Source organism: Otolemur garnettii, unplaced genomic scaffold (assembly GCF_000181295.1).
Source record: "Otolemur garnettii isolate 467f Iridium unplaced genomic scaffold, OtoGar3 scaffold00033, whole genome shotgun sequence".
Taxonomy (NCBI): Eukaryota; Metazoa; Chordata; class Mammalia; order Primates; family Galagidae; genus Otolemur; species Otolemur garnettii.
Genome location: NW_003852428.1, coordinates 9,570,360 through 9,596,403, shown reverse-complemented (window position 1 = coordinate 9,596,403; position 26,044 = coordinate 9,570,360). Strand labels below are relative to the sequence as shown.

Sequence of the window (26,044 nt, the reverse complement as noted above, 5' to 3'; positions counted from 1 at the left end):
AAAAAAAAAAAAAATCAGTTTTCCAACCCCTAGGGAATGAATACATCTAGGCAATTATCAAAAATACCGGTAACACTGTGAGAGTGACAACAGGCTATTCTAAGCCTTCCTATAGAAACAGACACCACTGCCTATGAAGCGCACTGATGCAAAAGGAAAACTGAAATAAATAAGAAAAAGAAACAGGTTAAACACTGCCCTGAAACGCGATCAGTGAAGTCTAGAAACCACTGACCAAGGAGCCAGCGCCTTCCACTACAGACAGCTAGTCAGAGAAAAGACGGAGGGGGCATCTATAAACTAAAAGAGACTTGAGTATCTGAAAATCAGTTGCTAAATCCTCTTTTGGATTCCTGAATAAGGAAACTATAAAACCAACCCTCATCAACCAAGACAGCAGCACCTCCATTTATCAGACAAATTACTAGAGCAGGAGAGGATCTAGAAATTACTACTTTTAAAGGTGATGATGATATTGTGATTATGTATTAAAAAGAACCTTTAAGTAAATACTAAAATGATTACAGATGAAATTACACAATGTCAGAGGCTTGCTGTAGAACAGTGCAGTTTGTCAGAGGACCATGCTGGATGGGACAGAGGAGGTCACACCCTTGGCCATGGGCGGATGGCATCTGAAAGATGTGTAATGAGTCTGTGGGTTTTATTTTCTTCCTCTACCTCCCCTTGTACATGATTAATGCTTCAAACTATAAAATGGAAAAAAAAAATCTTAATGGGAGAAACTTGAACGAGTCATTGTCCCTGTTCCACAGCAGGTGACAGCAGGGGGAAACAGGAGCTAACATTTCTGTAACACAGTGTAATTTTGACAAAGGACCTGAAGAACAGAGCTTTACCATGCAGCACACAAAAATGAGTTGCAAAAGAAAAATACATCAATTTATTCTGGTGAAATTCAGGACCAATTCGCCTGCTGGTACTGGTGGCCCCTTCTATGGGATGAGTAAAGAGAACGCTCTGGAATGTGGGCTGAGAGAAGATGGCAGCAGGCAGCAGAGCTGTGCGTGGCTGAGAACACGAGCTGTTGTGGGATCTGGACCTGAATCCCCACAGACCCAAGCCTGCGCCAAACAAATCCCAAAGGGGAGCCTGACAAAGTCCCATGCCGGCTATCTGCAGAGATATGATTAGAACTTAAAATCAAATACACAGGAGGTATGAAAATTAAGTTCAGAAACTCATTCTAGAAAACATGCTACATATCTCACTGTTGAAAACGTCCACTTATCACTACGGTCACCTTCACCGTTGGGAAGCTAGGCACTCACACTAGCACCTAGACCTTGGTCCTCAACCTTCCTAATGCTGCGACCCTTTAATACAGTTCCTCATGTTGGGGTGATCCCCAACCATAAAATTATTTTCGTTGCTACTTCCTAATTGTAATTTTGCTACTGTTATGAATCGTAATGTAAATATCTGATATGCAGGATGTATTCAGGTGACTGTTGTGAAAGGGTCATTCGACCCCCAAAGCGGTTGCGACCCACAGGTTGAGAACTGCTGACCTAAACCATCCTTCAAAGCAATTTTGGAACTTTTTTTGGAATGGCCATCAGAGCTATCATCACATGAAACGTAACTCAGCAAGACACCATCACATGTTGTCAGGTACACAACTGTGAGAGACTGTGAGAGACGGTACCCCAAGGTCATGAACCTTAACTGAGCTGTTTGCACCATGCTGCCACTGTAAGTGCATGGCAGCAAGTTTGAGAACTTAATGGTCAGACCTTCATACAATGCCACCTCTCATGGCCACTGCAGAAAGAGTCCCAAAATTCCTTTGAAGTGTAGACTAGGTGCTGGCGTTGGTGCATGGCTTCCCAAAGGGAGGACTTCGAAGGTGACTGTAGTGATATTCAGCAAGGACGTATGGAGCACTTTTTCAGGATTCATTCATGAAAATTGTCTGACCTTATACAAGACATTCCCCTCCTCATTTCCCTTTCCATTTCCCAATGAATAATTTTCTGAAGTTGCTGTTGTTGGCTGATTAGAAACACTACACTTTTAAGTCTCCTGACTTCAGGTGTCTCAAAACTTATCTTACCAGTTTTCTAAATATTAGTGGTCAGTTTTGAATGGAATATGGCTACAGGTTATCCTCCAAACAAGTTTTCAGGCTTAGTATTTGGTTGCCAAAAAAATCCAGATGCCCCTAACTCTAACCATTTTCTGAAACCATTACTTCGTTTTCAACAACACAAAGGCCCTCAACGGTCCAAAGCTCTGGTTTTAGTGGCAGAAAAAGGGGATGTGTTGGATTCAAAGACCAGCCCCGTTCCTGTCATTGCTGGGAATGGGAGTGTGGCTACTATATTTAACGCTGGTAGAAGACAAATGATTCGTTTCAAAAAACACCTCAAACTGTCAGTCTGCTTCCAATTTAGCTAATTTCTCCGGTCAATGGCTGGAGTGAGGAATTGAACGTGATATGTTAACCTAGAAAAAGACTCTCAACCAGTTGGTCCACGTTTACCCCATTCTTCCTGCACACACACAACCCCAGTCCCTGGAGGCTCCTTCTGTGTCCAGCTGGCCATCTTCCAAACAACAGCCACATGTCTGAGTATAATCACAAAAAGCAAATTACTCACAGACTAAGTTTTGCTTCCCAGTTCCCTAATAATTCAACCTACTAAGCTGAATTACCAGGACTCACTGAATACGCCTCCTCCGGGTTACCACTGTAAGAAACTTGCACAGTGTATCTCTGTGACCATGGACACAAATGATCAAGCCACCCAGAACACCACCCACAGAGGCCACATCCAGGCAGCAGCAACGTACTTGGCCGTCCGCACTTCCAAGGTGCCCTTGAGCTTGTCCTCGCTGTCGTTTTCAAAGTACATCAGCTTGGACTGGCGGAGGACAAACCAGCGCCTCTTCCAGTTTCTCCTGGACAGTGTGGAGGAACCTCCGCCTTTTTTGTGCAGCCATCCTTGCTTGAGGGCCTCTTGCTTGGAGCGGAACCACAAGAAGGTTTCATCCTTGAGAACGCACCAGCGGCGCTTCCAAGAGTTCATGAGGCCACCTGTTCTCCCCAAGGGTGAGTAGAGAGAGGTTTAAGACAGGTCAGCCAAGTAACATCCACCGCAGGGCTGAAGGGGTGGCCTATCTCTACCTTTCCCCAGCTGACGCACACTCAAAGACCCCCCCTCGGTGAGGGACGCACCCCAGCTCATGTCCAGGGGTGCACTAAACAGATAATCATACCAGCTTGGCTGATTACCCAGGAATGTCGTCTCTTCTTTATACCCAAAGCAGTTCCTCCTTGCTTAGCTGACATACTTTGTGAGGAGCTCACAGAAGGGCAAGTAGTGAAGTGACCCTCTAACCTAGTAATGAATCAGCCATTTCCACATGCACGGACCAGGCTGACCTCCAAAGGCCCCAGAGAGGGGAAATGAGTTTAAAGTCCTGTAAAGTTTAAGTTTCCTTCCTTATATGATCAATGTGGGAACAAGAATTATCAGTGATTTTAGAGTTTTGCAATAATGTATAACTTAAACAGGAAAAGAAAACTTGGCTTTTTGGATTAAAAAACATCTTTTAAATGAAAAACATCATCATCTGAAAATGGTTTATAGGTATTAAAGTATAAGATTGAAATGATGAAAAAAATCAAGAGTCTAAGCTACATTATGATTGGATAAGCAAGCAGAAAATGTTGCTGCAATTGATCTAATGGAAAATTCCTTTTGGTTGAAAGAAATTAGATGATACAGATGTTAGCGGATAAAAAATATTTCTGTGCTCTTCCAAGCAAGACAATTTTATCTTAGTACTTAGATTCCCCGAGGGTGCTCAAAAGTGACATCTTCCCACCCTCATTCAAAAATCTATTCTTACTAGAAAAATGTCCACATTATTTTTTGATCAACCACTAATAAAAATAAGGAACACTTCAACGTGAATATTTAAACTTAGTATTGACAAAATACTTTCCTTTTATAGATTGGAAAATAAATATAAAGCAGACCTTTTCAGATAATTTCTTCAAGGATGACTTCAACTATTATAAATCTAAGCCTTACTTTGGAACAAGTGAAGTCACGACACCACTGATTTGCCTTCTATAAGCAGAGGACAGATGTACTTGGTTTGCTGAATGATATAGATGGTTCTGTCTGTATCTAAACCATTCCCTGCTTACTCGGCTGACACACTGCTGGTGATTGTGCCAAATCTCAGAGCTATTTCCTAGCCAGCGGCAAACTTGCCAAGTACTGCCAGAATGAAACATTACTAGTTTTTTGAGTTGTGACTTTAATCTGGGTTTCTTAAAACAAGTCTAGAGGAAAACGTAGTGCAAAGTGATTCTATCATCTTATCATCTTTAAAGGATGAAGCTTATTCACAGTTGTTTCAAAGATTAGAACAGTCATTACAATAGCCCTCACTGCTGGTTTAATCTGTTACTCATCTGTTATTAACAGCACTCACTGCCAGGCCTTCCTCTACAATTCCGGATGCTCTCTTGACACTTTATCATTTAGAGGATCTGATCAGTGCTATTTAATTACCTAATTGGAAACACCTTTAGTGTAAGCTACTTGGCTGGAGAAACACATTTATGCCCATAAATTATAAGCTGGTGACTGGATTTTCATTTTCATGGGTTTTTTTTGAAAATATTTAGCTCTACTTTATTAAAAATCTTGCTGGCTGGGCATGGTGGCTCACACCTATAATCCCAGTACTCTGGAAGGCCAAAGTGAAAGGACTTCTTGACCTCAGGAGTTTGAGACCAGCCTGAGCAAGAGTGACTCCACTAAAAAATAGGAAAATTAGCCAGGTGTTGTGGTGGGAGCCTGTAGTCCCAGCTACTTGGGAGGCTGACACAGTTGGATCTCTTGAGCCCAGAGGTTGCTGTGAGCTAGGCTGATGCCACGGCACTCTAGGCTGAAGCAACAGAGCTAGACTCAGTCTAAAAAATAAAAATAAAAATCTTGTTGATGATTAAATGATACTAAATTTATACAATAATTTATTTTATTAAGAGATGCCAAGAACTCATCTGCTTACTTCTCTGAACTCTAATTTTAAGGCTTTGAATATATCTTTACTTTTTTTCCTAATTCTACTTGTTTTAATTACACAAATATGTAATAAATCAATGTCATACATTATAAACAGGAGTAAAATTTGAAGGAATTTTATTTTATTTTATTTTTAGAGACAAGGCTGGTCTCGAACTGCTCAAGTGATCCTCCCACCTCAGCCTCCTGACAAGCTGGCACTACAGGCATGAGGCACTAATGTAAATTTCAGGCACTAAAAATTAATTGCAGAAGGAGAAACCTGTTAATAACAAAAATGGTTCAAGTAACTTCTAGCTAAGACATGACTGAGGAAATTTTACAACACTATGATTAGACATTAAAATACTTATCAGATCATTAGGTTCTGATGACATTTTTTCCTTGGTCAGGTATCCCAAAGTTGGCTTTGTCACTTGGCTGAACTCCCTCCGTTTTTATCATTCCAATACTCCTATAAAAATCTGCACAACCAGTGGTTTGGACAATAGAAAAGTCTCCCCCACATCAGACCTGGGAGGGATTTCATGTGTATCTTGGAGACTCGAGGCCGAGAGTGGCGGAACTCTGCAAGTGACTGATACAAGTCACTGGAGCCATGTTTTAGAATAGGAGCTGATGTAACAAAAAAGGAATCAGACAAACACAAAACTTACAAGTGAAGAAGAACAGAAAAGAATATTCCGGATAACAAAAGAAAGAGAAATGGAAAAAGACAAATAAGCCAATAGAAGAGAGAGGCAAAGAAAGAGAAGAAATGGGGAAAAGAAACACAGAATAAAAAAGTTTTTCACTGGAGGTGGAGGAGAGAGAAGGAAAGGAAAAGTGAATGAAGAAAGATAGCAGCAGAAAGGAATGGAGGAGAAAAAACTGTGAAAAAGTCTCAAAACTTGAAAATGTTAGAAAGCAAGAAAAGGTGAGCTGGGGATGAAGGATCCTGTACCCCTGTCCTACACCCACATTCTCGACTCTTCCCGCATCCAATCTAGGGCCATGCAAGAAAAAAATTATGCTCCTTCTGACCATCCATGTACAACTCCTGCTCAACACTGGTGATGATTATGATTTCTTAGATTCGTGTCGCTGAGTTAGGAGTCAGAGTCGAGAACATAAACAGGGAATGAGTACAGAGTCCTAATGAAATAGAGCAGATGCTCCATAGCTGACCACCTCCCTACTCCGACCACTTCCCTAAGGTGACTTAATTTTCAGAGATCAGACACCACCACAGGTACTCAGTGGAAGTTCCTTATGTTGACCACTTCTGTGTCTAGACCAGTTTGTTACAGTCCTTTTGGGTAGTCAGCTTACCCAGTCGTGCTGCAGTTTTCCAAAAGGAGTATGCCTCAAAGTCTCCAAGTGTTAAGGTTGAACACAGAACATTTAAAGTTTAATAGCAACTAAAATATACAATGAAGGCTCAGCGCCTGTGGCTCAAGTGGCTAAGGCACCAGCCACATACACCTGAGCTGGCAGGTTCAAAACCAGCCCAGGCTCGCCAAACAAGGACGGCTGCAACCAAAAAAAAAAATAGCCAGGCGTTGTGGCGGGTGCCTGTACTTGGGAGGTGGAGGCAGGAGAATCACTTGAGCCCAGGAGGTAGAGGTTGCTGTGAGCTGTGATGCCACGGCACTCTACCCAGGGGGACAGCTTGAGGCTCTGAATCAAAAAAAAAAAAAAAAAAAAAATATATATATATATATGTATACACACAATGCAAATTCTCATCATGAAGTTGCAGCAAGCAGTGGCCCTCAGTCAAATCTTTACTTTCTCCCCACATCTGGCATATCCTCCTAGGTTCTCTAATGCTTCTGCAGGAGAGGACAATGTAGCTTGTCAGTAGAACACGTCTCCACCAATTCCAGCAGCAGCAGCATGTGTGTGTGTGAGAGTGAGAGAGTGAAAGAGAAAGAGGAAGAGAGAAGGGGAGAAGACAGGACAAAAGAGAAAGAAAGAGAGGCAAGAAGAAATCAGACGGGGGGGGGGGGCAGAGAGAACAGACACAGGCTGAAACGGAGGCAGCGGCTGCCCAGGCCTTGTCCTCCCACGGTGTGCAAATCGTGGGAGTTAAGCGTCGTGTGCACCTCATCACATCACCCACGTTACATCCACATTCCACCAGGATGGCAGGGCGTCCTGCATTCCCCTAAGTGGCCCAACACGGAGGTAGAGTGGCTGTCCCAGTCCCTGTCCCTCAGCTCAGTTTTCCACTGCTCTGCCCGACCGGGCTCTGTGGTGGCTGCAGTCATACCTTTCATGAACAGAAAGCTGTGGAAGTACGGCAGCGTGACACAGCTGTACACAGAGTCACGCCGGTAAGAAAGCTCATCGTCTGTATCAAACCTCGAATCAAAGTCCTCTTCACTGTCTTCAAACTGGACAAAGAGAGAGCCAGAACCAGTGGTGAGCCAAAAGGACAGAAAGCAGCAACAAAACACCCAGCATATATCACCATCAAAAAAAGAAAACTGACAGTACTCAGCACTCCCGGTCCAGACCACCAGAGCGTGCCAATCAGAGAAGTTCAGAATTACAAAATACTCATGTGTAAGGTCAAATGGTCGATTGAACTGATACATAAAACCCAAGATGTACTTTAATCCAAAGGCAGTATACCTATCCTAAAATTAACACTGCTGTTTAGAGCGGTAATTTTAATCCAGCCAATGCAAGAGTTAATCTCCTTTGAATTACTATGCTAAAAATGTACCCAAGTCTTTGAAAGTCACAAAAACATGCAATGACCTGCAGGAAAAAAAATAAAAGTAAACAAATGATAAATAAACACAAAAGGTGGGAAGTGAGTGTCTGAGCCCTAAAAATTCCTCCCTTTGTGCAAGAAATGACCCTTTGAGGTATGGAAGGTGATGTTTATGTAAGGAAAGGTCTCCAACATGCCCTGGGCCCGGGGGGTTCCAGGCCGATGCGTGCAACATCGGCCAACCTGCCACCTGCCAAGCTCAAGGTTCTATTTGAGGAGCTGACTTCCCTTTGACCTTGGGTACAATTCAGCTTGAGGCTTTGAGCGCAAGGAGCGCTTCAGCGACCACTTATAAATGTGACTGGATTTTGGAAAGAAAGGCAGTTAAGATGATCTCTAAGGCCATGACTTGGAAATCTTTGAACCTCCTGGGGGGTGAGGACGACTTAATTCCCTGAGGAGCAACAGGGGTAAAGACGACTGACCACTTGGCCCCAGTGTGGACACGGGCGGGTACTCACGGAGGACTGCGCACCCTCGGAGCTGAACCGGTAGGCACCCGAGCTATTGTAGGTTCCCACGGAGCAGCGGTAGTCCGGGGACCACTGGCTACCGTACGAGTTGGAGAAGGTGACGCTGCTGCCGGAGGTGATGGCGCCATCCTCGTAATCGTCCTGGTCGTAGTCGTAGTCGCCGTCAGGGGAGGGCAGGTCACCACCGCTCTGGGGCAGGCAGTAGGCGGACTCCCCGCTGGAGGAGTTGTGCAGGCTCCCCGAGTCCTGCGCCGCTGCGGCCGGGAGCACCGTGCTGTCGGCGCTGGGGCTGGCGGCCACCACTGTGTCGTTCATGTAGGGGTCCTCCTCGGAGGAGTCGTCGCTGGTGCGGATGCCGCTGGTGCGCTGGTCCGAGTGGCCGTGCTCGCTGGGGTTGGGCGAGTCCTTGAAGGCGTCGTCGTCGGCCTCGAAGCCCTCGTCCACCTCCTCCTCCGGGTAGGGCTGGCTGAAGTTGAAGTTGGGCTTGTCTCCGCTCGCGCCCGCGGCCGGCTCCCCCAGCTCGCTCGAGAACTCACTCCCCACGGACAGCGAGCGCTCGATGTTGCGGACGCACTCGTCGATCTCGTCGAAGTTGAGGGACTCGAGGAACTCCTGGGCGGCGCGGCACGCGTCCTCCTCCAGCCGCCGCAGCTCCTGGTCCCGCAGCTGCTGCAGCTTCTGCAGCGACGCCTCGGTCAGCGACAGCTCCTGCCGCTCCTTCATGCGCTGCAAGTCCTCGATCTCCTTCTCCAGGCGGAGGATTTCCTCCACCTGCTTGTTTTCCTTCTGCTTCTCCAGCTCGCGGGTCAGTTCGGCTTCCTTCCGACTCTTCTGCAAGGCTTCGAGTTCTCGCTGCTTTCTGTCTTCTTCCTCCTGAGCAGAGGGGAAAGTACATCTTAGAGCCCTGCACCACAGAAAGTACAGCAGCGTCCACCTCGCCTCCGTAACCAACACAAACTGCGGTTATGAGCCGAACCCTGCCCCCTAACACTCACAGGCTGATGTCCTAGACCCAATACCTCGCCATGTGGCTGTATTTGGAGATGGAGCTTTTAAAGAGGAGATTAACTGAGGCCATTATAGTGGGCCCTAATCCAAGTTGACTGGAGTCCTCAGAAAAAGAGATGAGCATACAGAGACAAGGGACCCATGGGCAGAGCAAAGACCACATAGGGACTCAGTGAGAAGACAGCCACCTGCAAGCCCAGGAGGGGACCTCAGCAGAAACCAAACCTGAGGACACCTTGATCTTGCCCTTCCAGCCTCTAGAACGAGGAGAAAATCAGTTTCCATTGTTTAATCCACCCAGTCTATGGTATTTTATGACAGCAGACCTAGCAGAGTAACACGCTGGTTATACTGGTTTAGAGAAATTATGCTATGGTGATTCACACTTACATCTTAGACATTCATAAGCTTTAGCCAACCGTAAAGGGTCAGAAATTGCATAATAAACATTTCCTCTGGAGCTTTCCTTCCTCTGTCTTTTTAATTTATTTCAGAGTTTGTTTTGTTTTTTTGAGACAGAGCCTTACTTTGTCACTCTTTGTAGAGTGCCAGTGGTGTCATAGCTCACAGCAACTTCAAATTCTTGGGCACAAGTGATTCTCTTAACTCAGCTTCCTGAGCACCTGGGACTACAGGTGCAGGCAACAATGCCCTTTGCAGAGGCATTTCTAAATAGCCAGCAAAAATGGCTATTTTTAGAGACAGGGTCCTGCTTTGACTCAGGCTGGTCTCAAACTCCTGAGCTCAGGCAATCCACCTGCCTCAGCCTGCCAGAGTGCTAGGATTACAGGCGTGAGCCACTGTGCCCAGCCTTTATTTCAGGTTTGAATCCTAGAATCCAAGCATCTGAAGTGGGAAGGGAGCAGATAAATGAGAGGCTAAGCTGTCACAGCATTCATCACCTGCTGGGCACGGAGCTCGGCTTCTCTTCTCAATCTCTCTCTTTCTCTAAAAATAATAAAGAAAAAAGTGAAAATCAATAATAATACAAAACATTCAAACAAACCACTTTTCAGAGTGATCTAACTTCTTTCTTAGTTATTACTTTTCTTTAGGGAAAAGAGTCTCACTCTCACCTAGGCTGGAGTACAGGGGTGCAATCATAGCTCCCTACAGCCTCAGACTCTTGGGCTTATTTAATCCCCCCAGCTCAGCCTCCTGAGTAGTTAGGACTACAGATGCGTACCACCATGCCCAGCTACATTTAAAACTTTTTTTGTAGGGGTGGGGTGTTGCTCTGTTGCCCAGGCTGGTCTCCAATCCTGCCCTGAAGTGATCATCCTCTTGCTTCATCCTACCCGAGCATTGGCATTAGAGGCACAAGCCACTGCATCTGGCCAAGATCTAACTTTTTAAAACAGCTCTGCTAAAGACAAAAAGCATGAAGGGCAGAGCCTCTTCTTCTGGCAGTGGTCTTGTTTTAATCTATGCATGAATAAAAATATACAAAGAACTGGGTCATCCATGCTGCCAAGGAATTTTATATTCTAAGTGCCAAGAGTTACTGTTTCAAATAGTAGATTCTTCAGCATTCCCTGAGAATTCTTGCTGCATACATAGATATTGAACACAAAACTCAAAATGTATCCTTTTGTTTCATCCATGCAAGAGAGATACTGTACCTTTCTTCTTCCTCCTGTTTCTTCTTTTCTTCTTCCTCCCGTTTCCTTTTCTCTTCTTGCTCCCGTTTCTCCGCCAGCAGCTGTCTGTAAACTCTCCGAGCAATCTGACCTCGGAGTTGCTTCTGGAAAACGATGGCTGCTTTTTTCAGGTGCAAAAATCTCCTCCTCAGAAGAAATGCTCTGTAATTCTTCTGTATTATCACCACACAAGAAAGGACCTTTCTATATTGCTTTCTGAAAAGGAAAGGAAAACAAGAGAACAGCCATTGAGATCATGAGGCTCTGAGCTACTCCCATGAGCGCACAGTAAGGCTGCAAGACAAAAGCAGAGGACCTCGCCTGGGAAGGGTGCCCTCGTGGAGACTGCAGAGAACCAGGCAGCCCCCTCTGGACAAAACAGAACAGAAGAAAAACAAAAGAAATAACAACAAACCAAAACTAAAGAAAGAAGCCTATCACTATCTTGGCTAAATAAACACATAACCCCTAATGCTGACTTGGAATACTTTTGGCAGGAAGTTGGGTAAACAGGACCCAGAGAGATCTGAAATATTCTTCTTTTTGGATTAAAAAAAAAAAATCACAGCAGGATAGCCTTGTGTTTAAGAAAAGTTATTCATGTGGCATGAAGTTCTGCGTAATGGACAGAACTAAAATGCTAAACTAAAAGGAATAAAAGCTGCCTTATTCTGCAAACAACTGGAGAATGGGCCTGGAACGGACAGAACAGTGGGGCTGCTGAGCCTCACTGCGTGATGCAGAGGAACTAGGCCAGTGCTTCTCAACCTTCCTGATGCTGCGACCCTTTCATATGGTTCCTCATGTTGTGGTGACCTCTAACCATAAAATGATTTTTGTTGCTACGTCATACCTGTACTTTTTGCTACTGTTACAAATCGTAATGTAAATATCTGATATTAGGAGACCCTGTGAAAGGGTCATCTGGGTTGCGACCCGCAGGTTGAGAACCTGCTGAACTAGGGAGACAATTTCAATATCTCAGTAGAGTTCTTGAAGGTAATCATTGTTCTGAGATGTTGAACACTGCTAAGCACCCATTCCTAATTTCTGCCAGGGTCAGGCTGACTGGTCTCTGGCACAGCAACTTACAAGGCCTGACCTGGGGCTCCTCTCACAGCAAAGGACTCAGGCTACTTCACTGGGGACCCCTCCTGGAGTCTTACTAACGCCTCTCCCCTCAGCCCAGTTCTTACCGCGCCAAGTAGCCTAAGATGTGGGCCCGAATCACCATGGCCGCCCGGGTCACCTCCTCCTCACGCTGTTTCTCCAGTTTCTGCTCCAAGGACTCTCGAAGGAAGACCTGCCCAGGAAGGAGTCACATGTCAGAAGCAAAGGCTGGCTGGTAGAAGGAAGGCATTCGGAGTCAGAGATAGCTTGGGGAGGGGGGATGGGTAAGGCTTTTTTCTCTCCTGAAGTTGGCTCCAAACTCACATAAGTGTACTTTCTACAGTAGTGCTTTTAAACTTTCCTCCTCTGTCATGGGCTATTATAGTTACAAAATCCAATAAGTATATACTAATAAAGATAGAAAAATACCACAAAGGATATATATAAAATACAGTTCCTATTTTGGGGGTTATTAGTATTAGAGTCAACATTTATAAAATGACTTCTAAGTTGCTATCAAAGTTTCTAACCATTTATCTCACTGGGGGTTAGGATAAATAATTCACATTAAGTCTAAGTAATAAGAGATGTAGAGACACAGAATCCATGACATTTCTAAAATGTTGTTTTGCTGTCACATCTCTCTTCATGCCTGCTGAGTGACTACGGTTGGAGCATCTCGGATTCAACAACTTAAACGCTCCTAAACTCCTGATGTTAAGAACGGAATTCTAAACACTGGTTTGAAGTTAAGAACTAAACCACTGTGGCTGCCTCTCAGCCTGGCTGCCATAAGCACATCAGAATTGGGACTAAATCAATTGTAGCTATTTGCTTGCCCTTTTCTGGGAATGGGGACCTCAACTTTACGCTTGTCAAATAAGGTAAGTATGTCTGATACGCAGCACTTTGTATCCGAATTCCTAAATTTTGAAAAGATATGAAAATACCAGACCCTCCCTAATCAAGATAGCTTTTAATTTCAGAGTTAATACATGCATAAGAAGGTTTGAATTATTCCCTAAAACAAACGAACAAACAAAACTAGTGTCGAATATACGTATGCGCTTTGGTTAACAGTCAGCATAAAGGCCTTGGGAGCCTCCACCATATTTTACGCTATGCTCCGTGAGTCATTCTCCTCTATAACGGTGATTTATGTGCCATTTTTCCCAGTGGCACATTTTTCCAGACTCTGCTCTGTCTCCTCCATGACATTTGAGCAGAAAAGCAAACAAAGATTCCTACCACCTTGTGACTCACAGAAGCCACACCTATTCCTGCTTTGGGTAAAACTCTTACGACAAATAATTCTCCTAAGAAAGGTTTTCGTATGAACCTTTCCTTATAATGGCAAATCATACGCTCTGTTGATACAAGGATAGAGCTTGCTGAGTGTGATAATGATTAAAAAGGACAGAAACAGGAATGCTCTTATTTAATCAAAACCATGCCTCAAAAGCAGTTTTGAAAGACTGGACTTGAAAGAAATATTTCAGCTTCTCTCCGACATTATTTTTTGGTATCACTTCTTATACTGTAATGTTTTTGCTTTTCTGAGTGTTTAAAAGGAAAAGGAAGAAAGTCAAAGCTTGGGAAGAGTTGTGGTGACGCAGGGGGACAAGAGTGTTGACTCTCACAAGCAACATGTGTATGAGCTGAACAAATGAGACTCTTTGTGAAGGATGCCTTCTCCTTGTCACAAGTCAAAAGATGTCTTGGTTGGAAGCAGAATCAGAGAAACACTTGCTTTAGTGTAAGCTTTAATTAGAAGGACGGCTCTTCTGCTCTGCCTGTGAAATTATACATCTTCATCTACATTCTCCTTCACTAACTTGAAGGGCAAATCCCATCAGGCAAGAGCATCCATTGTGAATTTGTTCCACAGCACACAGACAGCAGGTCTTGTGTCCTGTCCCCACACGTCTAGGATGTGGTCAAGCCTGAGTCACTATGACCCAGCGGCTGGGAATGAGGCACCCAGGTGCGTGGAACCCACTCAGGTGCTGCTCAGCTGAACCTGACTCAATATTCGACATGAACAATTCTATGTGGCTCTGCTTCACCCCTATCGTAGGGGGTGAGTAATCCTATGGATTATTCTGGTACTCTAGTCTTTAGAAAAATATCTCCCACCTCCCAAGGCTTTATTGCCATAGTTTGGAGGAAGAAAGGTCTGGCAGTGCAGTCCAGAGGTCAGAAAAGCGAAAGTCTTGAGTTTTGAAGAGTCCTTAAGGCAAAGGGAAAGTCAAGGCCAGGGAAGGAGAGGAAAGTGGCTGCCCAGCTCGGCCACCCCGAATGCAACTTTGCCGTGGGAAAACACATCACAGTCTCAGGCACGGCTCCTCTCTTCTCTCGAAGTCCTTTTTCAGTCCTCCAGGTAAGAATTCTTGCCTTAAAAACAGGTCTTATAGCTGCCAGCCAATTCAGAACTGGCACCATGTTTAACCAGCCGCCTTCAACTCTGCCCACATTTCCCTGGGTTGTGTAAGGACGGCAGAAATTCTTTTGCCAGAAGATCCAGAAGTTCATGAGGGGTTCAGGGCTTTAAATATAAAGATCTTCTGGTGGCAAGTGAATGAAACAAATGCCGGCAAATAATGAAATCAAATGTCGGTCAAGGTCAAAGCCATCTAGAGGACACAGATCAAATGCTCTAATGTTTAAGCTTATTTTCTTGTGTTTCTGGGACTGAGAAGCTTCCAACCAACTTCTCTTTCAACTTTTCAGTACTTAAAATTTAACTCCTCTTTAAAGAGTTCCTCTTCTTGACTACTTTCTCTGATCTGTCTCCTTACTCCTGAAAGAGAGGGTGCGGCATGATTTAGCCCATCTGCTGTACCCAGCTGCTTTATCTTCCAGCGACACGGCAAGCTGATGATAATACCCAAGTCTGTGCTGGAAGTGAAGCTGGATTGGTACTCGGAGCTCAGAGAAGAGAAGAGACAGTGGCTGGGCCACACCATAACCATAACCATAACCATCTTTGATGTTATGCCACTGAGATAGGAGGGGTTTACCAGATTTCAGAGAACACAATCTCTTATGGATGAAAAGGAAAAACCAGAGCAGACTCTATCGCACTGCCAAGAGCTCCATGTGAGCCGTCTTCTTCAGAAAGTTTTCCTTGAATAAATATCCAACATCCTGTGTTACCTTTTGTGGTTTTTCGGCCCCTGACAGATTCTGACCTCACTCCCACTTCTCCTGTGTAGAAGAATGAACTCTCCACTCTCCCCTGTCTGACTGTAGAGAAGTCAGCAGCAAGAGATCACGACACAGCTGGTGCGGCGGCTCACGCTGGAATCCCAGCACTCGGGGAGGCTGAGATGGGGGCATTGCTTGAGCTCAGGAGTATAAGACCAGCCTCGGCAAGAGCCAGACCCTATCTCTACTAAAAATACAAAAACTTGGGCAAGACGATGGCTTGAGCCCAAGAGCTTGAGGTTACTGTGAGCTATGATATCATAGCACTCTACCCAGGGCAACAGAGTGAGACTCTGTCTCAAAAAAAAAAAAAAAAAAAAAAGTGACAGGACAGCAAGTTAAGACATCCCAACAGGGCTAACAAGAGGAAGGCCTGGGGTGATAGAGGAGAGGGCTGCATCCAGTTTGGGGTATGCTGAGAAATATCAGAAAAGAATTCCACTCGAAGGCTACACGCAAGCCCAGGCCTGGATGATGCGTCAGCTCAGGCAGGAGTGGAGAGTCAGATCCCAGGAGAGAGGCCTATCCGCCTGGGACAGGTACACCCTTGGGTGACCCCCAGCACATTCTGCCCTTGTTCAATCAAAGAATACGGCTAAGGTGACAATATGTCACCTCTGGGATTACATTGCATTACACTATACACGGGACTCTGTCTGTGTCGGACTGAGGTCCTGCTGGCCTTAAAGTGAGCTGCTGGGTTGTGAAGTAGCCTCAGAGCAAGGGACTTAGATGCCCTCGAGGAGCTGCAAGTGGGCCCTGGCCGAAAACCAGAAAGAAAAAGGCACCTTCAGCCCTACAAATACAAGGAACTAAACTCTGCCAACAGCCAAACGAGCCTGACGAGGAACCCTAGGTTGCAGAAAGAAGCCCCAAGTCCAGAGATTGCAGGCTTGTGAGCTCAGCTGTGCTTTATCTCCGAGCCTCTCATACTGTGAGATAATACATTCCTGTTGTCACAGCCACAAAGTTGGTCGTAGCATATCATGCAGCAATAGTGAACGCAGTACCTCTGTGTGCCATCTCTACCCTGTGAAGTGTTTATAACTTAAATCCCTCCGCAGTTAATGTTCCTCGGGAGATCAGGCCTTTCCCTATAGAGTGGCTGTGGGGAGATGCCTCAGTGCATATCACTGGCTCTGCGCTGGTTGAACGGCAAGACACAGTCGACCTCCCTGCCTTCCTCCCTCCTGGTCACCCTATCTTCTTCCTTTCTCTCTCTCCCCTTATTTTTTTTTTGCAATTTTTGGCCGGGGCCAGGTTTGAACCCGCCACCTCTGGTATATGGGGCCAGCACCCTACTCCTTTGAGCCACAGGCGCCACCCTCTCTCTCCCCTTTTTCTAAATAACAAAGAAACTCCTTATTTAAAAACAACGTAGTATAGGCTGGCCGTGGTGGCTCACACCTGTATCCTAACACTCTGGGAGGCCAACGTGGGAGGATTCCTTGAGCTGAGGAGTTTAAGACCAGCTTGATCAAGAGCAAGACCCTGTCTCTACTGAAAATAGAAAAATTAGCCAAGGATTGTGGTGGGCCCATGTTGTCCCAGCTACTCAGGAGGCTTAGGCAAGAGGATCATTTGACCCAGGAGCTTGAGGTTGCTGTGAGTTAGGCTGACACCATGGCACTCCAGCCTGGGTGACAGAGTGAGACTCTGTCTCAGAAAAAGAAAATAAAAAACAGGAAGAAAAAGTATCCAATGTACTCAACCCTCTTATGAAACTAATTGTTAACTATCATAGGAAAGCTATAATCGAAATGGAGTCCAAGAATATTGGGAAAGGGATGAGGGAGGGGAGGGGAGGGGGGAGGATGGGTGAAGGGAGAGTGATTGTAGGGATCATGCCTATGATTTATCCTATAAGGGTACATGTGAATCTTTCTAAATGTCGAATATAAATGTCATAACACTACAATTACGAGAATGACATGATGGCTATGTTGGCCAATTGGATGAAAGTATTTCAAATTGTATATGGAAACAACACACTGTATTCCATGATAGAATTAATGTCCACAAAAAAAAAAAAAGAAGAAAATAAAAAACAAAAACAACACATGACAAATGAAAAGAAACTAAAGTAACTCTCAGACTTTGCATTGCTATACAGGTAGGTAAGGGGCACAAGGATCAGCTCTTACTTTGGAGGACACACACGTACTCAAAGACCAACCCCTGCTGCCTGCATTCTGTGTCCTGAACCACATTTCTGTCTTTCACTTTTCTAAGAGATTGGAGGTAGGTGGAGAACAAGAGGGGAGAGCAAAATGAAATTTTTGGCAGTTCCCTGGTCTAGGGAGAATGGGTCATACAACTAATTTTAGGGCTAATTTTTGGTGTTCAAGCCAAACTGCCCACTACCCAGCTCCCATCTGGAATAAGGGGTGAAGCGCTGTGGTCACAGGGGAATGTTCAAAAGTGGATTTTACTTTTCACTTTCTGGATTCAGTTTCTGGCAACCTAGAGGATTTCAGACTGGTTTCAGTCTGCTGGTTTCTTGTGCAATAGCCACAGGGATCACAGCCAGCACTTGAATTCCAGAGAGTTAAAGGGCCTAGGGCTGGCTTGGCGCCTATAGCCCAGTGGTTATGGCACCAGCCACATACACGGAGGCTGGCAGGTTCAAACCCAGCTGGGGCCAGCCAAACAACAATGACAGCTGCAACAAAAAATAGCTGAGCGTTGTGGCAGGCACCTATAGTCCTAGTCACTTGGGAGGCTGAGGCAAGAGAACTGCTTAAGCCCAAGAGTTTGAGGTTGCTGTGAGCTGTGACACCATGGCAGTCTACCAAGCACAACATAGTGAGACTCTGTCTCAAAAAAAAAAAAGGATCTAGGGTTTACTTCTTAGACACAGGGGGCTGGCTAGTGCTTGCCTAGCACTGAGTCTCTCATCTGTTAAGATTTGTTGGCCACCTGAACACACACACACACACACACACACACACACAGAGATACATACACACAGACATACCTACATACACACACCATTAGAATGCAAAGTTTCAACGTGTCCCCTAATGAAACTGCATCTCCAACAATTTAAGGACTTCAAATACCTTGGTCTTCCCCAGCTGCCACTCGCTGTTGGAGGCATCGTAGAGCTGCAGCAGGGCTGTGCACTTCCCTCGGACGTCCTCGGGCAGCGCCAGGTTCCGCATCAGCACTTTATACCTGTGGCATAAAACCGCGCAGTGTCACCTCCTGCTATGGATCCCTGTCTTCTCCAACCCCTTTGAAAAGCAAAAGAATCCATTCGGCCCCCTCTTGCCTTTTGTAAAAGTCCTGGAAGGGTCTCCGGACGGCATAGCCCGCCTTGCGGATCCTCACCGTCTCCAGCATCCCTGAGTACCGCAGCTGGTTCAGCACCACCGCCTGGTCAAACTGGTCCGGCATCTGTACCACGGAGAAGGTGGGACACAAACCAGACGGAATGAGATACAGGGAACGAGTAAGTTCACCCCAATGTTTTACACCGCCCCCCCCATGTATAAGAAATTTGAATTTACACCAAAAAACAGAATAGAAAATGAACTCCATGGACCCATCACCTTGACTGGATGACCCTCCCGCGCCAATGCTGCCGCATCCCCAGCCCCTTCTATTTTTTGAAGAGAGCCCAGCTGTCACACCCTCTCGTCATAAATGTTTTAGTATGTGTCATATTCTAATGTAACTACAACACCATTACCCTATCTTAACAGATGCCAGTAATTCCTTCATATGAATATCCATGTTTGAATTTCCAACTGTCTCACAAATATCATAAATGTACTGCCATTTTAAAATCATCCCCCCCCCCCAGAATCTAAGTGTCATGTAAATATCACTTTATTTGACTTTTTAAACTTTACCTCAAAGGTTTTTTAGCTAAACAACGCAGTGCTCCAGTGAGGGATAGAGGGACATTCACCTGTGCGCTTGAGACACACACACACACACACACACACACACTCACAGGACCACGGGGAAGGGGGGCGACAGTACTCACTAGTGAAATCAGGAGACAAAAATGAAGAATTTCAATTTGCTCAAGTGCTCAATTTCTAGTCAAACACCCTATCCCATGAGCACTAATAAAGACTAATAAAGTCACCCCAGCACACACGAGTTGAAGACACAGGAAATCAGACCAAGACTTAAGGTTCTGAATGTGTTCTCTGCTGTACAGTTTTTCAAGGTAAAGCAAAAAAGCAGGCCATTTCCCATTTACGGCTTCGTGGATGCAACTTCTTTTTTTAATCTAAACCCCTGTCCCCCCCTTCATTGATCAGTATTTTGTTATCCTACACAACTGTGAGTAAAATGACCAGAAAAAGTGCCAACTGTTAAAAAGTTAAAAAAAAAAAAAGCAAAGTAGCTTAATTTGTGACCTTTAAAAATGCAGTCAGTCATCAGCACAAAGTTAGGCTTAAAGCCATGCTACCCTGCCTGCTTTCAACACTGGCAAAAAGTAAATTTAAAGAATGCTTTGAAAATCTCCCTTACAACTTTTGATGGAATAGGCTGCCATCCGCCCTAACAGGCTGACTCCTCTCATATTTAATTTCTTCTACAAACACTGAGGTCAAATTGTCTTTACTTAGAAGTGTTTTAACGGAGTGCAGCCAACAAATGAGGGCAAACGTCCAAAGAACTGTGGCGCTCTCTGATTTGTAAGTCCTGAGCATTTGAACGAACCTTAGAAAAGTAAGATAAACATAAAAACACGAAAACAAAATTACCCTTGGTGACTCTCAACATCGTATCTCTGGATGAAAAAAATGGGGGTGCATAACTGTCCTGCAGGTATTTAGTTATGATGCTTCTGTATTTATTTGGAAATATAATCTGACTGGTAGCAACCTACAAAGACTAGTACGAAGTCTCAGACTTGTTCGACTTTGTTAAACCCCTAATATCAGAGAAGACTTCTAAATTAATAACTAATCATTGGATGCTCGAGACTTGAATAAAATCTCTCAGCGCTCTCCAGCTTTCCCTGTTCCTGACCCACTCTACATTCCTTGCTTCTTTTCTTTCAGGGTCTATTTAACAGAATGTGCACAATTCCTTAGCCTGGCACTTGACTTCTTAAAACATTCTGAAAGATATTACCAAAAGGACACCCCATCCAAGAAGTTCAGGCGCACTCACCATCTTCCAGTCTCTCTGAGGGGCATTCCACCTTCGGTTTGGCTCTCTTGGGCCAAAATTCATATGGAAAACAACTGCCACCCTGACCTTTCCCCCACAGCTAAAGACAGGAGCAATAATGAACACCATTCCAGCGCTTTAAAAAGGGCCTGGTCACCATGACAACCCCTTCCATTCTCGGGCTAATTAGTGTGGTGTGGTTGTAGGATTTGATACAGCCCAGGGAGGGGAGGGACAGAGCCACAGGGAGAGGCCACCGATTTCCAGCCTCCCCTTGCGATTGTGTGTCTGCCCCTTCCCAGTAATTTAACCAGGGTTAGGGGATCTATAGGCTGATTGTCGCCCTGGGCAACCCCCCCCACCCTAACTGGGGGAGGGGCTAGATTTCCATTGGTGGAAAGCATTTCAGCTGCAATTTCCTTTTCGGGTGAATTGAACAGTTTAAAGATGACACAGCTGGAGGCTGGACAAGGAATGACTTAAAGACATTTTGCCTTTCAAAACTTGCTAAAGCGCTCCAGTCTTGACTGATTAACTAGTTTTCCAGAACTCCAACAAAGACTGCCTGCAGTTGAGAACAGTGAAGTTTTGATGGTGACAAACAGGTTAGATCTTGGAAGGAACAGCCCTAACCCAGGGCAATTATAGTCACGGGGGAGTTTGAGCTTGATCAATTTACTGAATATTTATCAAATGCCTACCATGTACAAGGTTTCATGATTCATGCTTGGGGAAAATTTTAAAAAGCTTGAGGCCAGATGTTGTTTCCAAGGACCCTGAAATTCAGGAGGGCGACAAGTACACCAAGCATCAGTACTTGTAAAAAGCCTAATATTAAATCATATTAAAAGACTAAAATTGGCTGGGTATGGTGGCTCACGCCTGTAATCCTAACACTCTGGGAGGCTGACGTGGGTGGATCCCTTGAGCTCAGGAGTTCCAGACCCGTTTGAGCAACAGTGAGAACCCTGTCTCTACTAAAAACAAACTAGCTGGGCATGGTGGTGGGCCTACAGTGTGGGTGCCTGTAGACCCAGATACCTGGAAGGCTGAGGCAAGAAGATTGCTTGAACCCAGGAGTTTGAGGTTGCTGTGAGCTAAGATGATGCCAGGACACTACCCAGGGTGACGGAGTGAGACTCGGTCCCACCAAAAAGAAAAAATATATATTAAAGTTAAGTTCCTAAGAATGCGGTGTGGCTGTAGGATTTGGGAGCAGGACGATTCAAACCCAGAGCTTGGACGCAGAAGATGCTGGAAAGACAGGACCCCTCATGTACAGAAAAAAGCAAGGACTCAGATTGCACTAAAGAAGGACGCAGTCACCTACCTAACGTAAACATTGCTGTAGGAGTATGTAGTTTTGAAGACATTAACAAATATTGTTTTGTTTTGTTTTTTTCATTTTTTTGAGACAGAGTCTCACTCTGATACCCTGGATGGAGTGTTGTGGAGTCACAGCTCACAGCAAACTCAAACTCTAGGCCCAAGTGATCCTCTTGCCTCAGCCTCCCAAGTAGCAGAGATTGCAGGTGCCTGCCACCACGCCAGGCTAATTTTTCTATTTGTAGTACAGATGGAGTCTCATTGTTGCTCAGGTCTTGACCTCCTGAGCTGAAGCCATCCACCAACTTTGGCCTCCCAGAGTGCTAGGATCATTTAGGCCTGAGCCACTGTACCTGGCCAAAAAATAATGGTTTTTATAAGGGGAAAAAAATCATATACAGATGGGTTCTGGAGGCCCAGCAGGGAGAAGGATGAAAAGCTGCTGTGTGAGGGGCCTGGAAGTGGAAACCACCCAGAGGCCCCCAGCTAGGAATGGGGAAAACAAATGTGGTGCTTATCCACACAACGGGGTAGGACTGGGCCATAAAAGGATGGCAGTCTTCGTACATGCTACAGTGGGGATGAGCCTGGACAGCTGCATCAAGTCACAAAAGACCATATGACAGTCACAGTCAAGACTACCTAGCACACAATTCCATTCATATACAATGCATAGAAGGGGAAATCTATAGAAACTAGATCTCAGTGGTTGCTTAGGACTGGCAGACTGGAAGGGGACATAGGCCTGGATAGCTAACAGGTAAGGGGATTTCTTTTTGAGGTGACAAAATGACTTAAAATTGACTAGGGTAATGGTTACACAAATCTGTGAAAATATATATATATATACTCCACTGAATTGTACATTTAATTTAATTATTTATTATGAGACAGAGTCTCGTTCTCTTACCCTGGGTAGAGTGCTGTGGCATCATCATAGCTCACAGCAACCTCTGATTCTTGGACTCAAGCAATCCTCCTGTCTCAGTCTCCTCAGTAGCTGGGACTGCATGCACCACTATGCCCAGTTAATTTTTTTTTTCTATTTTTAGTAGAGATGGCAGGGGCGTGTTCCTCACGAGGTGTGGTGTGTACTCTTCCCAGGATGATCTCGAACTCCTGAGCTCAAGCAGTTCACCTGCCTTGGCCCACCACAGTGATAGTGAATGGCATATTTTAAATAAGTCAATTATATGGTATATGAATTGTATCCCCAAAAGGATGCTAAAAATAAAAATGAGTATGTTAAATGCCAGGCTGAGACTCAGGCATTTAATATGGATGAGAAGGGATGGATATAAGAGAAAGTTTGCATCCTAGAGACAAGACAGAATATATCTAGTTTTAAATGATCCACTCTGGGTAATTTAATGCTAGCAAAAATAATTAGACCAAGGCAGAAGGGTCACTGGAGGCCACATGTTTGAGACCAGCCTGGGCAATAGAGAGACCTTGTCTGTACACCCCCACCCACAAAAAATTAGCTGGGCATTGGGAGAGGGCCTGTAATCCCAGCTGCTCAGCAGGAGGAGGCTGAGGCAGGAGGATTGTTTGACCCCAGGAGTTTGAGGTTGCAATGAGCTATGATGATGATGCCTCTGTACTTGAGCCCAGGTAAGACTGTGTCTCAATTTTAAAAAAAGAGAGAGAAAGAGAAACTTCTTTTACCACAATCTGAAAAAATAAGATTTCAGAACATCTAGATAAAAACAAATGATTAATAATAGGGCGTGTGAAAGGCTCCCTAAACATCAATTACAAGGCAAACCTCACTCTTCCAGCTTAAAATTTCAATAGAGCCAATAAAGGTGATGACAAACAAGGACGGATGTGAAGGCCAGAGGAGGGGCTCTACAACCAAAGGCAGGAGCACACACACTCACACGGGAACGAATCCCACTGCCCTAACATTACCTTGCCTCCCATAACTGCATAAATACTGCGTGACAGTAAGAAGTTTGATGGTGGACTTGAAAATAGCCACCGGCCTAAAGTAAGGGGACAGTCAGTCTGTGCTTATTTAATTAAAGAAAATGGAGTGAGTGTATCATCTGGGGATCCCTGACCTTCTAATGCTTTTCACCATTTGAGAATCTCATACCAACCAACCAAAGGAATCCTGGGAAGAGCCCAGGATGGCGGGCGGGGTGGGAATCCGGCCCACCACACAGGGGTCACAGGGTTTGGCCAGGGCTCTTCTTCCCACTCCCTGAAGGCAGAAACCACGCACATGCTGATTAAGCAAGGCAGTGCAAGAAACCATGAAATCCAATCCCACAGCTCAGGTGGGAGCCTCCCCACACCTTGAAGTCTCCCAGAGAGAACAATGGTGACCCTGTTCCCTGTCCCGAGAGGGCGGGGCGTGCTAAGCAAGCCGGTAGGGCCGGCACATAACTGATTCTTACTCTGCTGTGCCGCCATCCATCCTCACATCATGTCGCTCCAACATGGGTCTAGGAAGCCACATTAAAAAAACAAAGATTCTCTTGAAGCAGAAATGCCATGCTTTATCTGACTGTAAATTTATAAACTGAGAACTACATAACTCTCTGTAACTTACTAGGCCCTGCCTTCCTTCTGCCAAGAAAGAATGAATTTAGGTAAGACTAAATAAACTGAAAATAAACACAGCGACTCAGGGTGAAAAACAGAGTAGAAAATGCATCCTACTCCCTCTGGCCTTGGATGAGGGGAAGCTTGGGGCTAAATTGAATTCTAATAACAACAGTAACTACCACCAACTAGGTATTTAATTTGCTTTAATTTTTGAATGACTTTTCATAGATGTTAATAAAGAGATAGCAATTCCTCCAAGAAGTATAAGAAATACATATTGTCTCTAAGGTCTAAGATAACCATAAAAAAGGGTAAAAAAAATGCGTAGAGACAATTTTTCTGAACAAAGGCATTCTCTTCATCCACTGGTTCTCAACGTGTGGGTCTTGACCCACAGGAACTGTATTAAAGGCTCATGGCATTAGGAAGGTTGAGAACCATTGTCTTAGTCAGTCCTCGGTGTATACGAGGATTTCAAATCCCTGCTTAGCAGCTTTGTTTACGTGAGAGGAGCTGATAGTAACCCGTCAATTCATACAGGGTTTGAATACAGAAACCCTGACGGGGTGGCTTAGACGGGTACTATTACTCCCTTTTTCTCAATGAGTAAACTGGAAATGGGCAAGGTGAATTGGCTTGTTCAAAACAGTTTTAATATTTGCTTAAATAAAGTAGGTAGGAAAGCAAGTCTCAAAAAGCTTTGCATCCCTAAAAATGAGTATGCGAATTAAGCTTGGATGCATCAAACCTCTCTTCCTAATGACACATTACAAAACTGGTGTATATGTTTTGTAGCAGGCCATTCTGGGAGGAATGAAGACTTCCTTAGGGAGAAGATTCACGTGGGAGAGAATGTGCTCCTTCCTTCTGTGCCAGCAGCAAGCCATCTTCCGGAAACACAGAGATGTTCTCTGAAGTCTTCCCCACCAGGAGGGGTCTTAGGAACCAATTTCTCAGGTGCCGACTTCATCTAATACAGGCAACTTAAAAATCACAATTCTAAGGGCCCTGGCAACACAAATAACACACCAGTTTGCTACATTTTGAGTTCAGCGAAATAGCTGCCTATGGAAATAATCAGTGAATGAAGGACATCTGGAAAAGCCAATAGCAACCTGGGGCAAAGGCAACCTTGGTCATAGTCAAAGCCTGTCTGCTTTGCCTCTCAATCTCAGATAGCTGACAAAGAATTCAAGTTCTTTGACCCACTTAGGGTTTAACTCCCCTTATATCACGCCCCTCCTTGATGGCTGCTAAGGGTGGTAGATCTGAGCACCAGTGCACAGGGGACCCACTCGGAATGGGTGGCACTGGGTCCCTCAGAGTGCACCTGCTAACCACAGCGTATTGAATAATAACCCCTTTGCTTTAATAACGAAACGCCCAATACAACGGGGCAACTCATCTGGGTGCTTCTGAACACAACTTCTGATTTATTTCTAGAATGGGCCCTTTTCTCCCCTTTTTTGGTCATAATTTATTCAAAGCCTAAAAACTTGATGTGATCACAATGTCTTGGAGGTTATGTAAAACTAAGTATTAACTATCATTTCATCAATTAAAAACATGTATTAAAAACCTTCCATAGACTGAGCACCACACCAGAAACTAGAGAACGTACCAGAGCAAACCCAGACCCTGCTTTGAACTGACGCACACAGGCTCTATCAGGGTCCCACCTGCTTAGGATGCAAAACGGACCTGGCAATGAGAGATCCTCAGAGCACCAATGGCTACAGAAAGCCAAAGAAA

The 26,044-nt window shown here is 44.9% G+C and overlaps 1 protein-coding gene across 2 annotated transcripts in view; it reads right to left on the bottom strand.

The window, feature by feature from the left end:
* MYO10 (myosin X) overlaps nt 1-26,044 on the bottom strand; it is a 226,720-nt gene that overhangs the window by 23,892 nt on the left and 176,784 nt on the right. For both annotated transcript variants that reach the window (XM_003789538.3, XM_023513073.1), the window contains exons 20-27: nt 18,546-18,670; nt 18,334-18,448; nt 12,151-12,257; nt 10,937-11,170; nt 10,217-10,262; nt 8,295-9,179; nt 7,324-7,447; nt 2,818-3,061 (exon numbers count right to left, since the gene is read on the bottom strand). In XM_003789538.3, the coding sequence (XP_003789586.1) occupies nt 2,818-3,061; nt 7,324-7,447; nt 8,295-9,179; nt 10,217-10,262; nt 10,937-11,170; nt 12,151-12,257; nt 18,334-18,448; nt 18,546-18,670 (1,880 nt within the window). The remainder of the gene's footprint in view (nt 1-2,817; nt 3,062-7,323; nt 7,448-8,294; nt 9,180-10,216; nt 10,263-10,936; nt 11,171-12,150; nt 12,258-18,333; nt 18,449-18,545; nt 18,671-26,044) is intronic.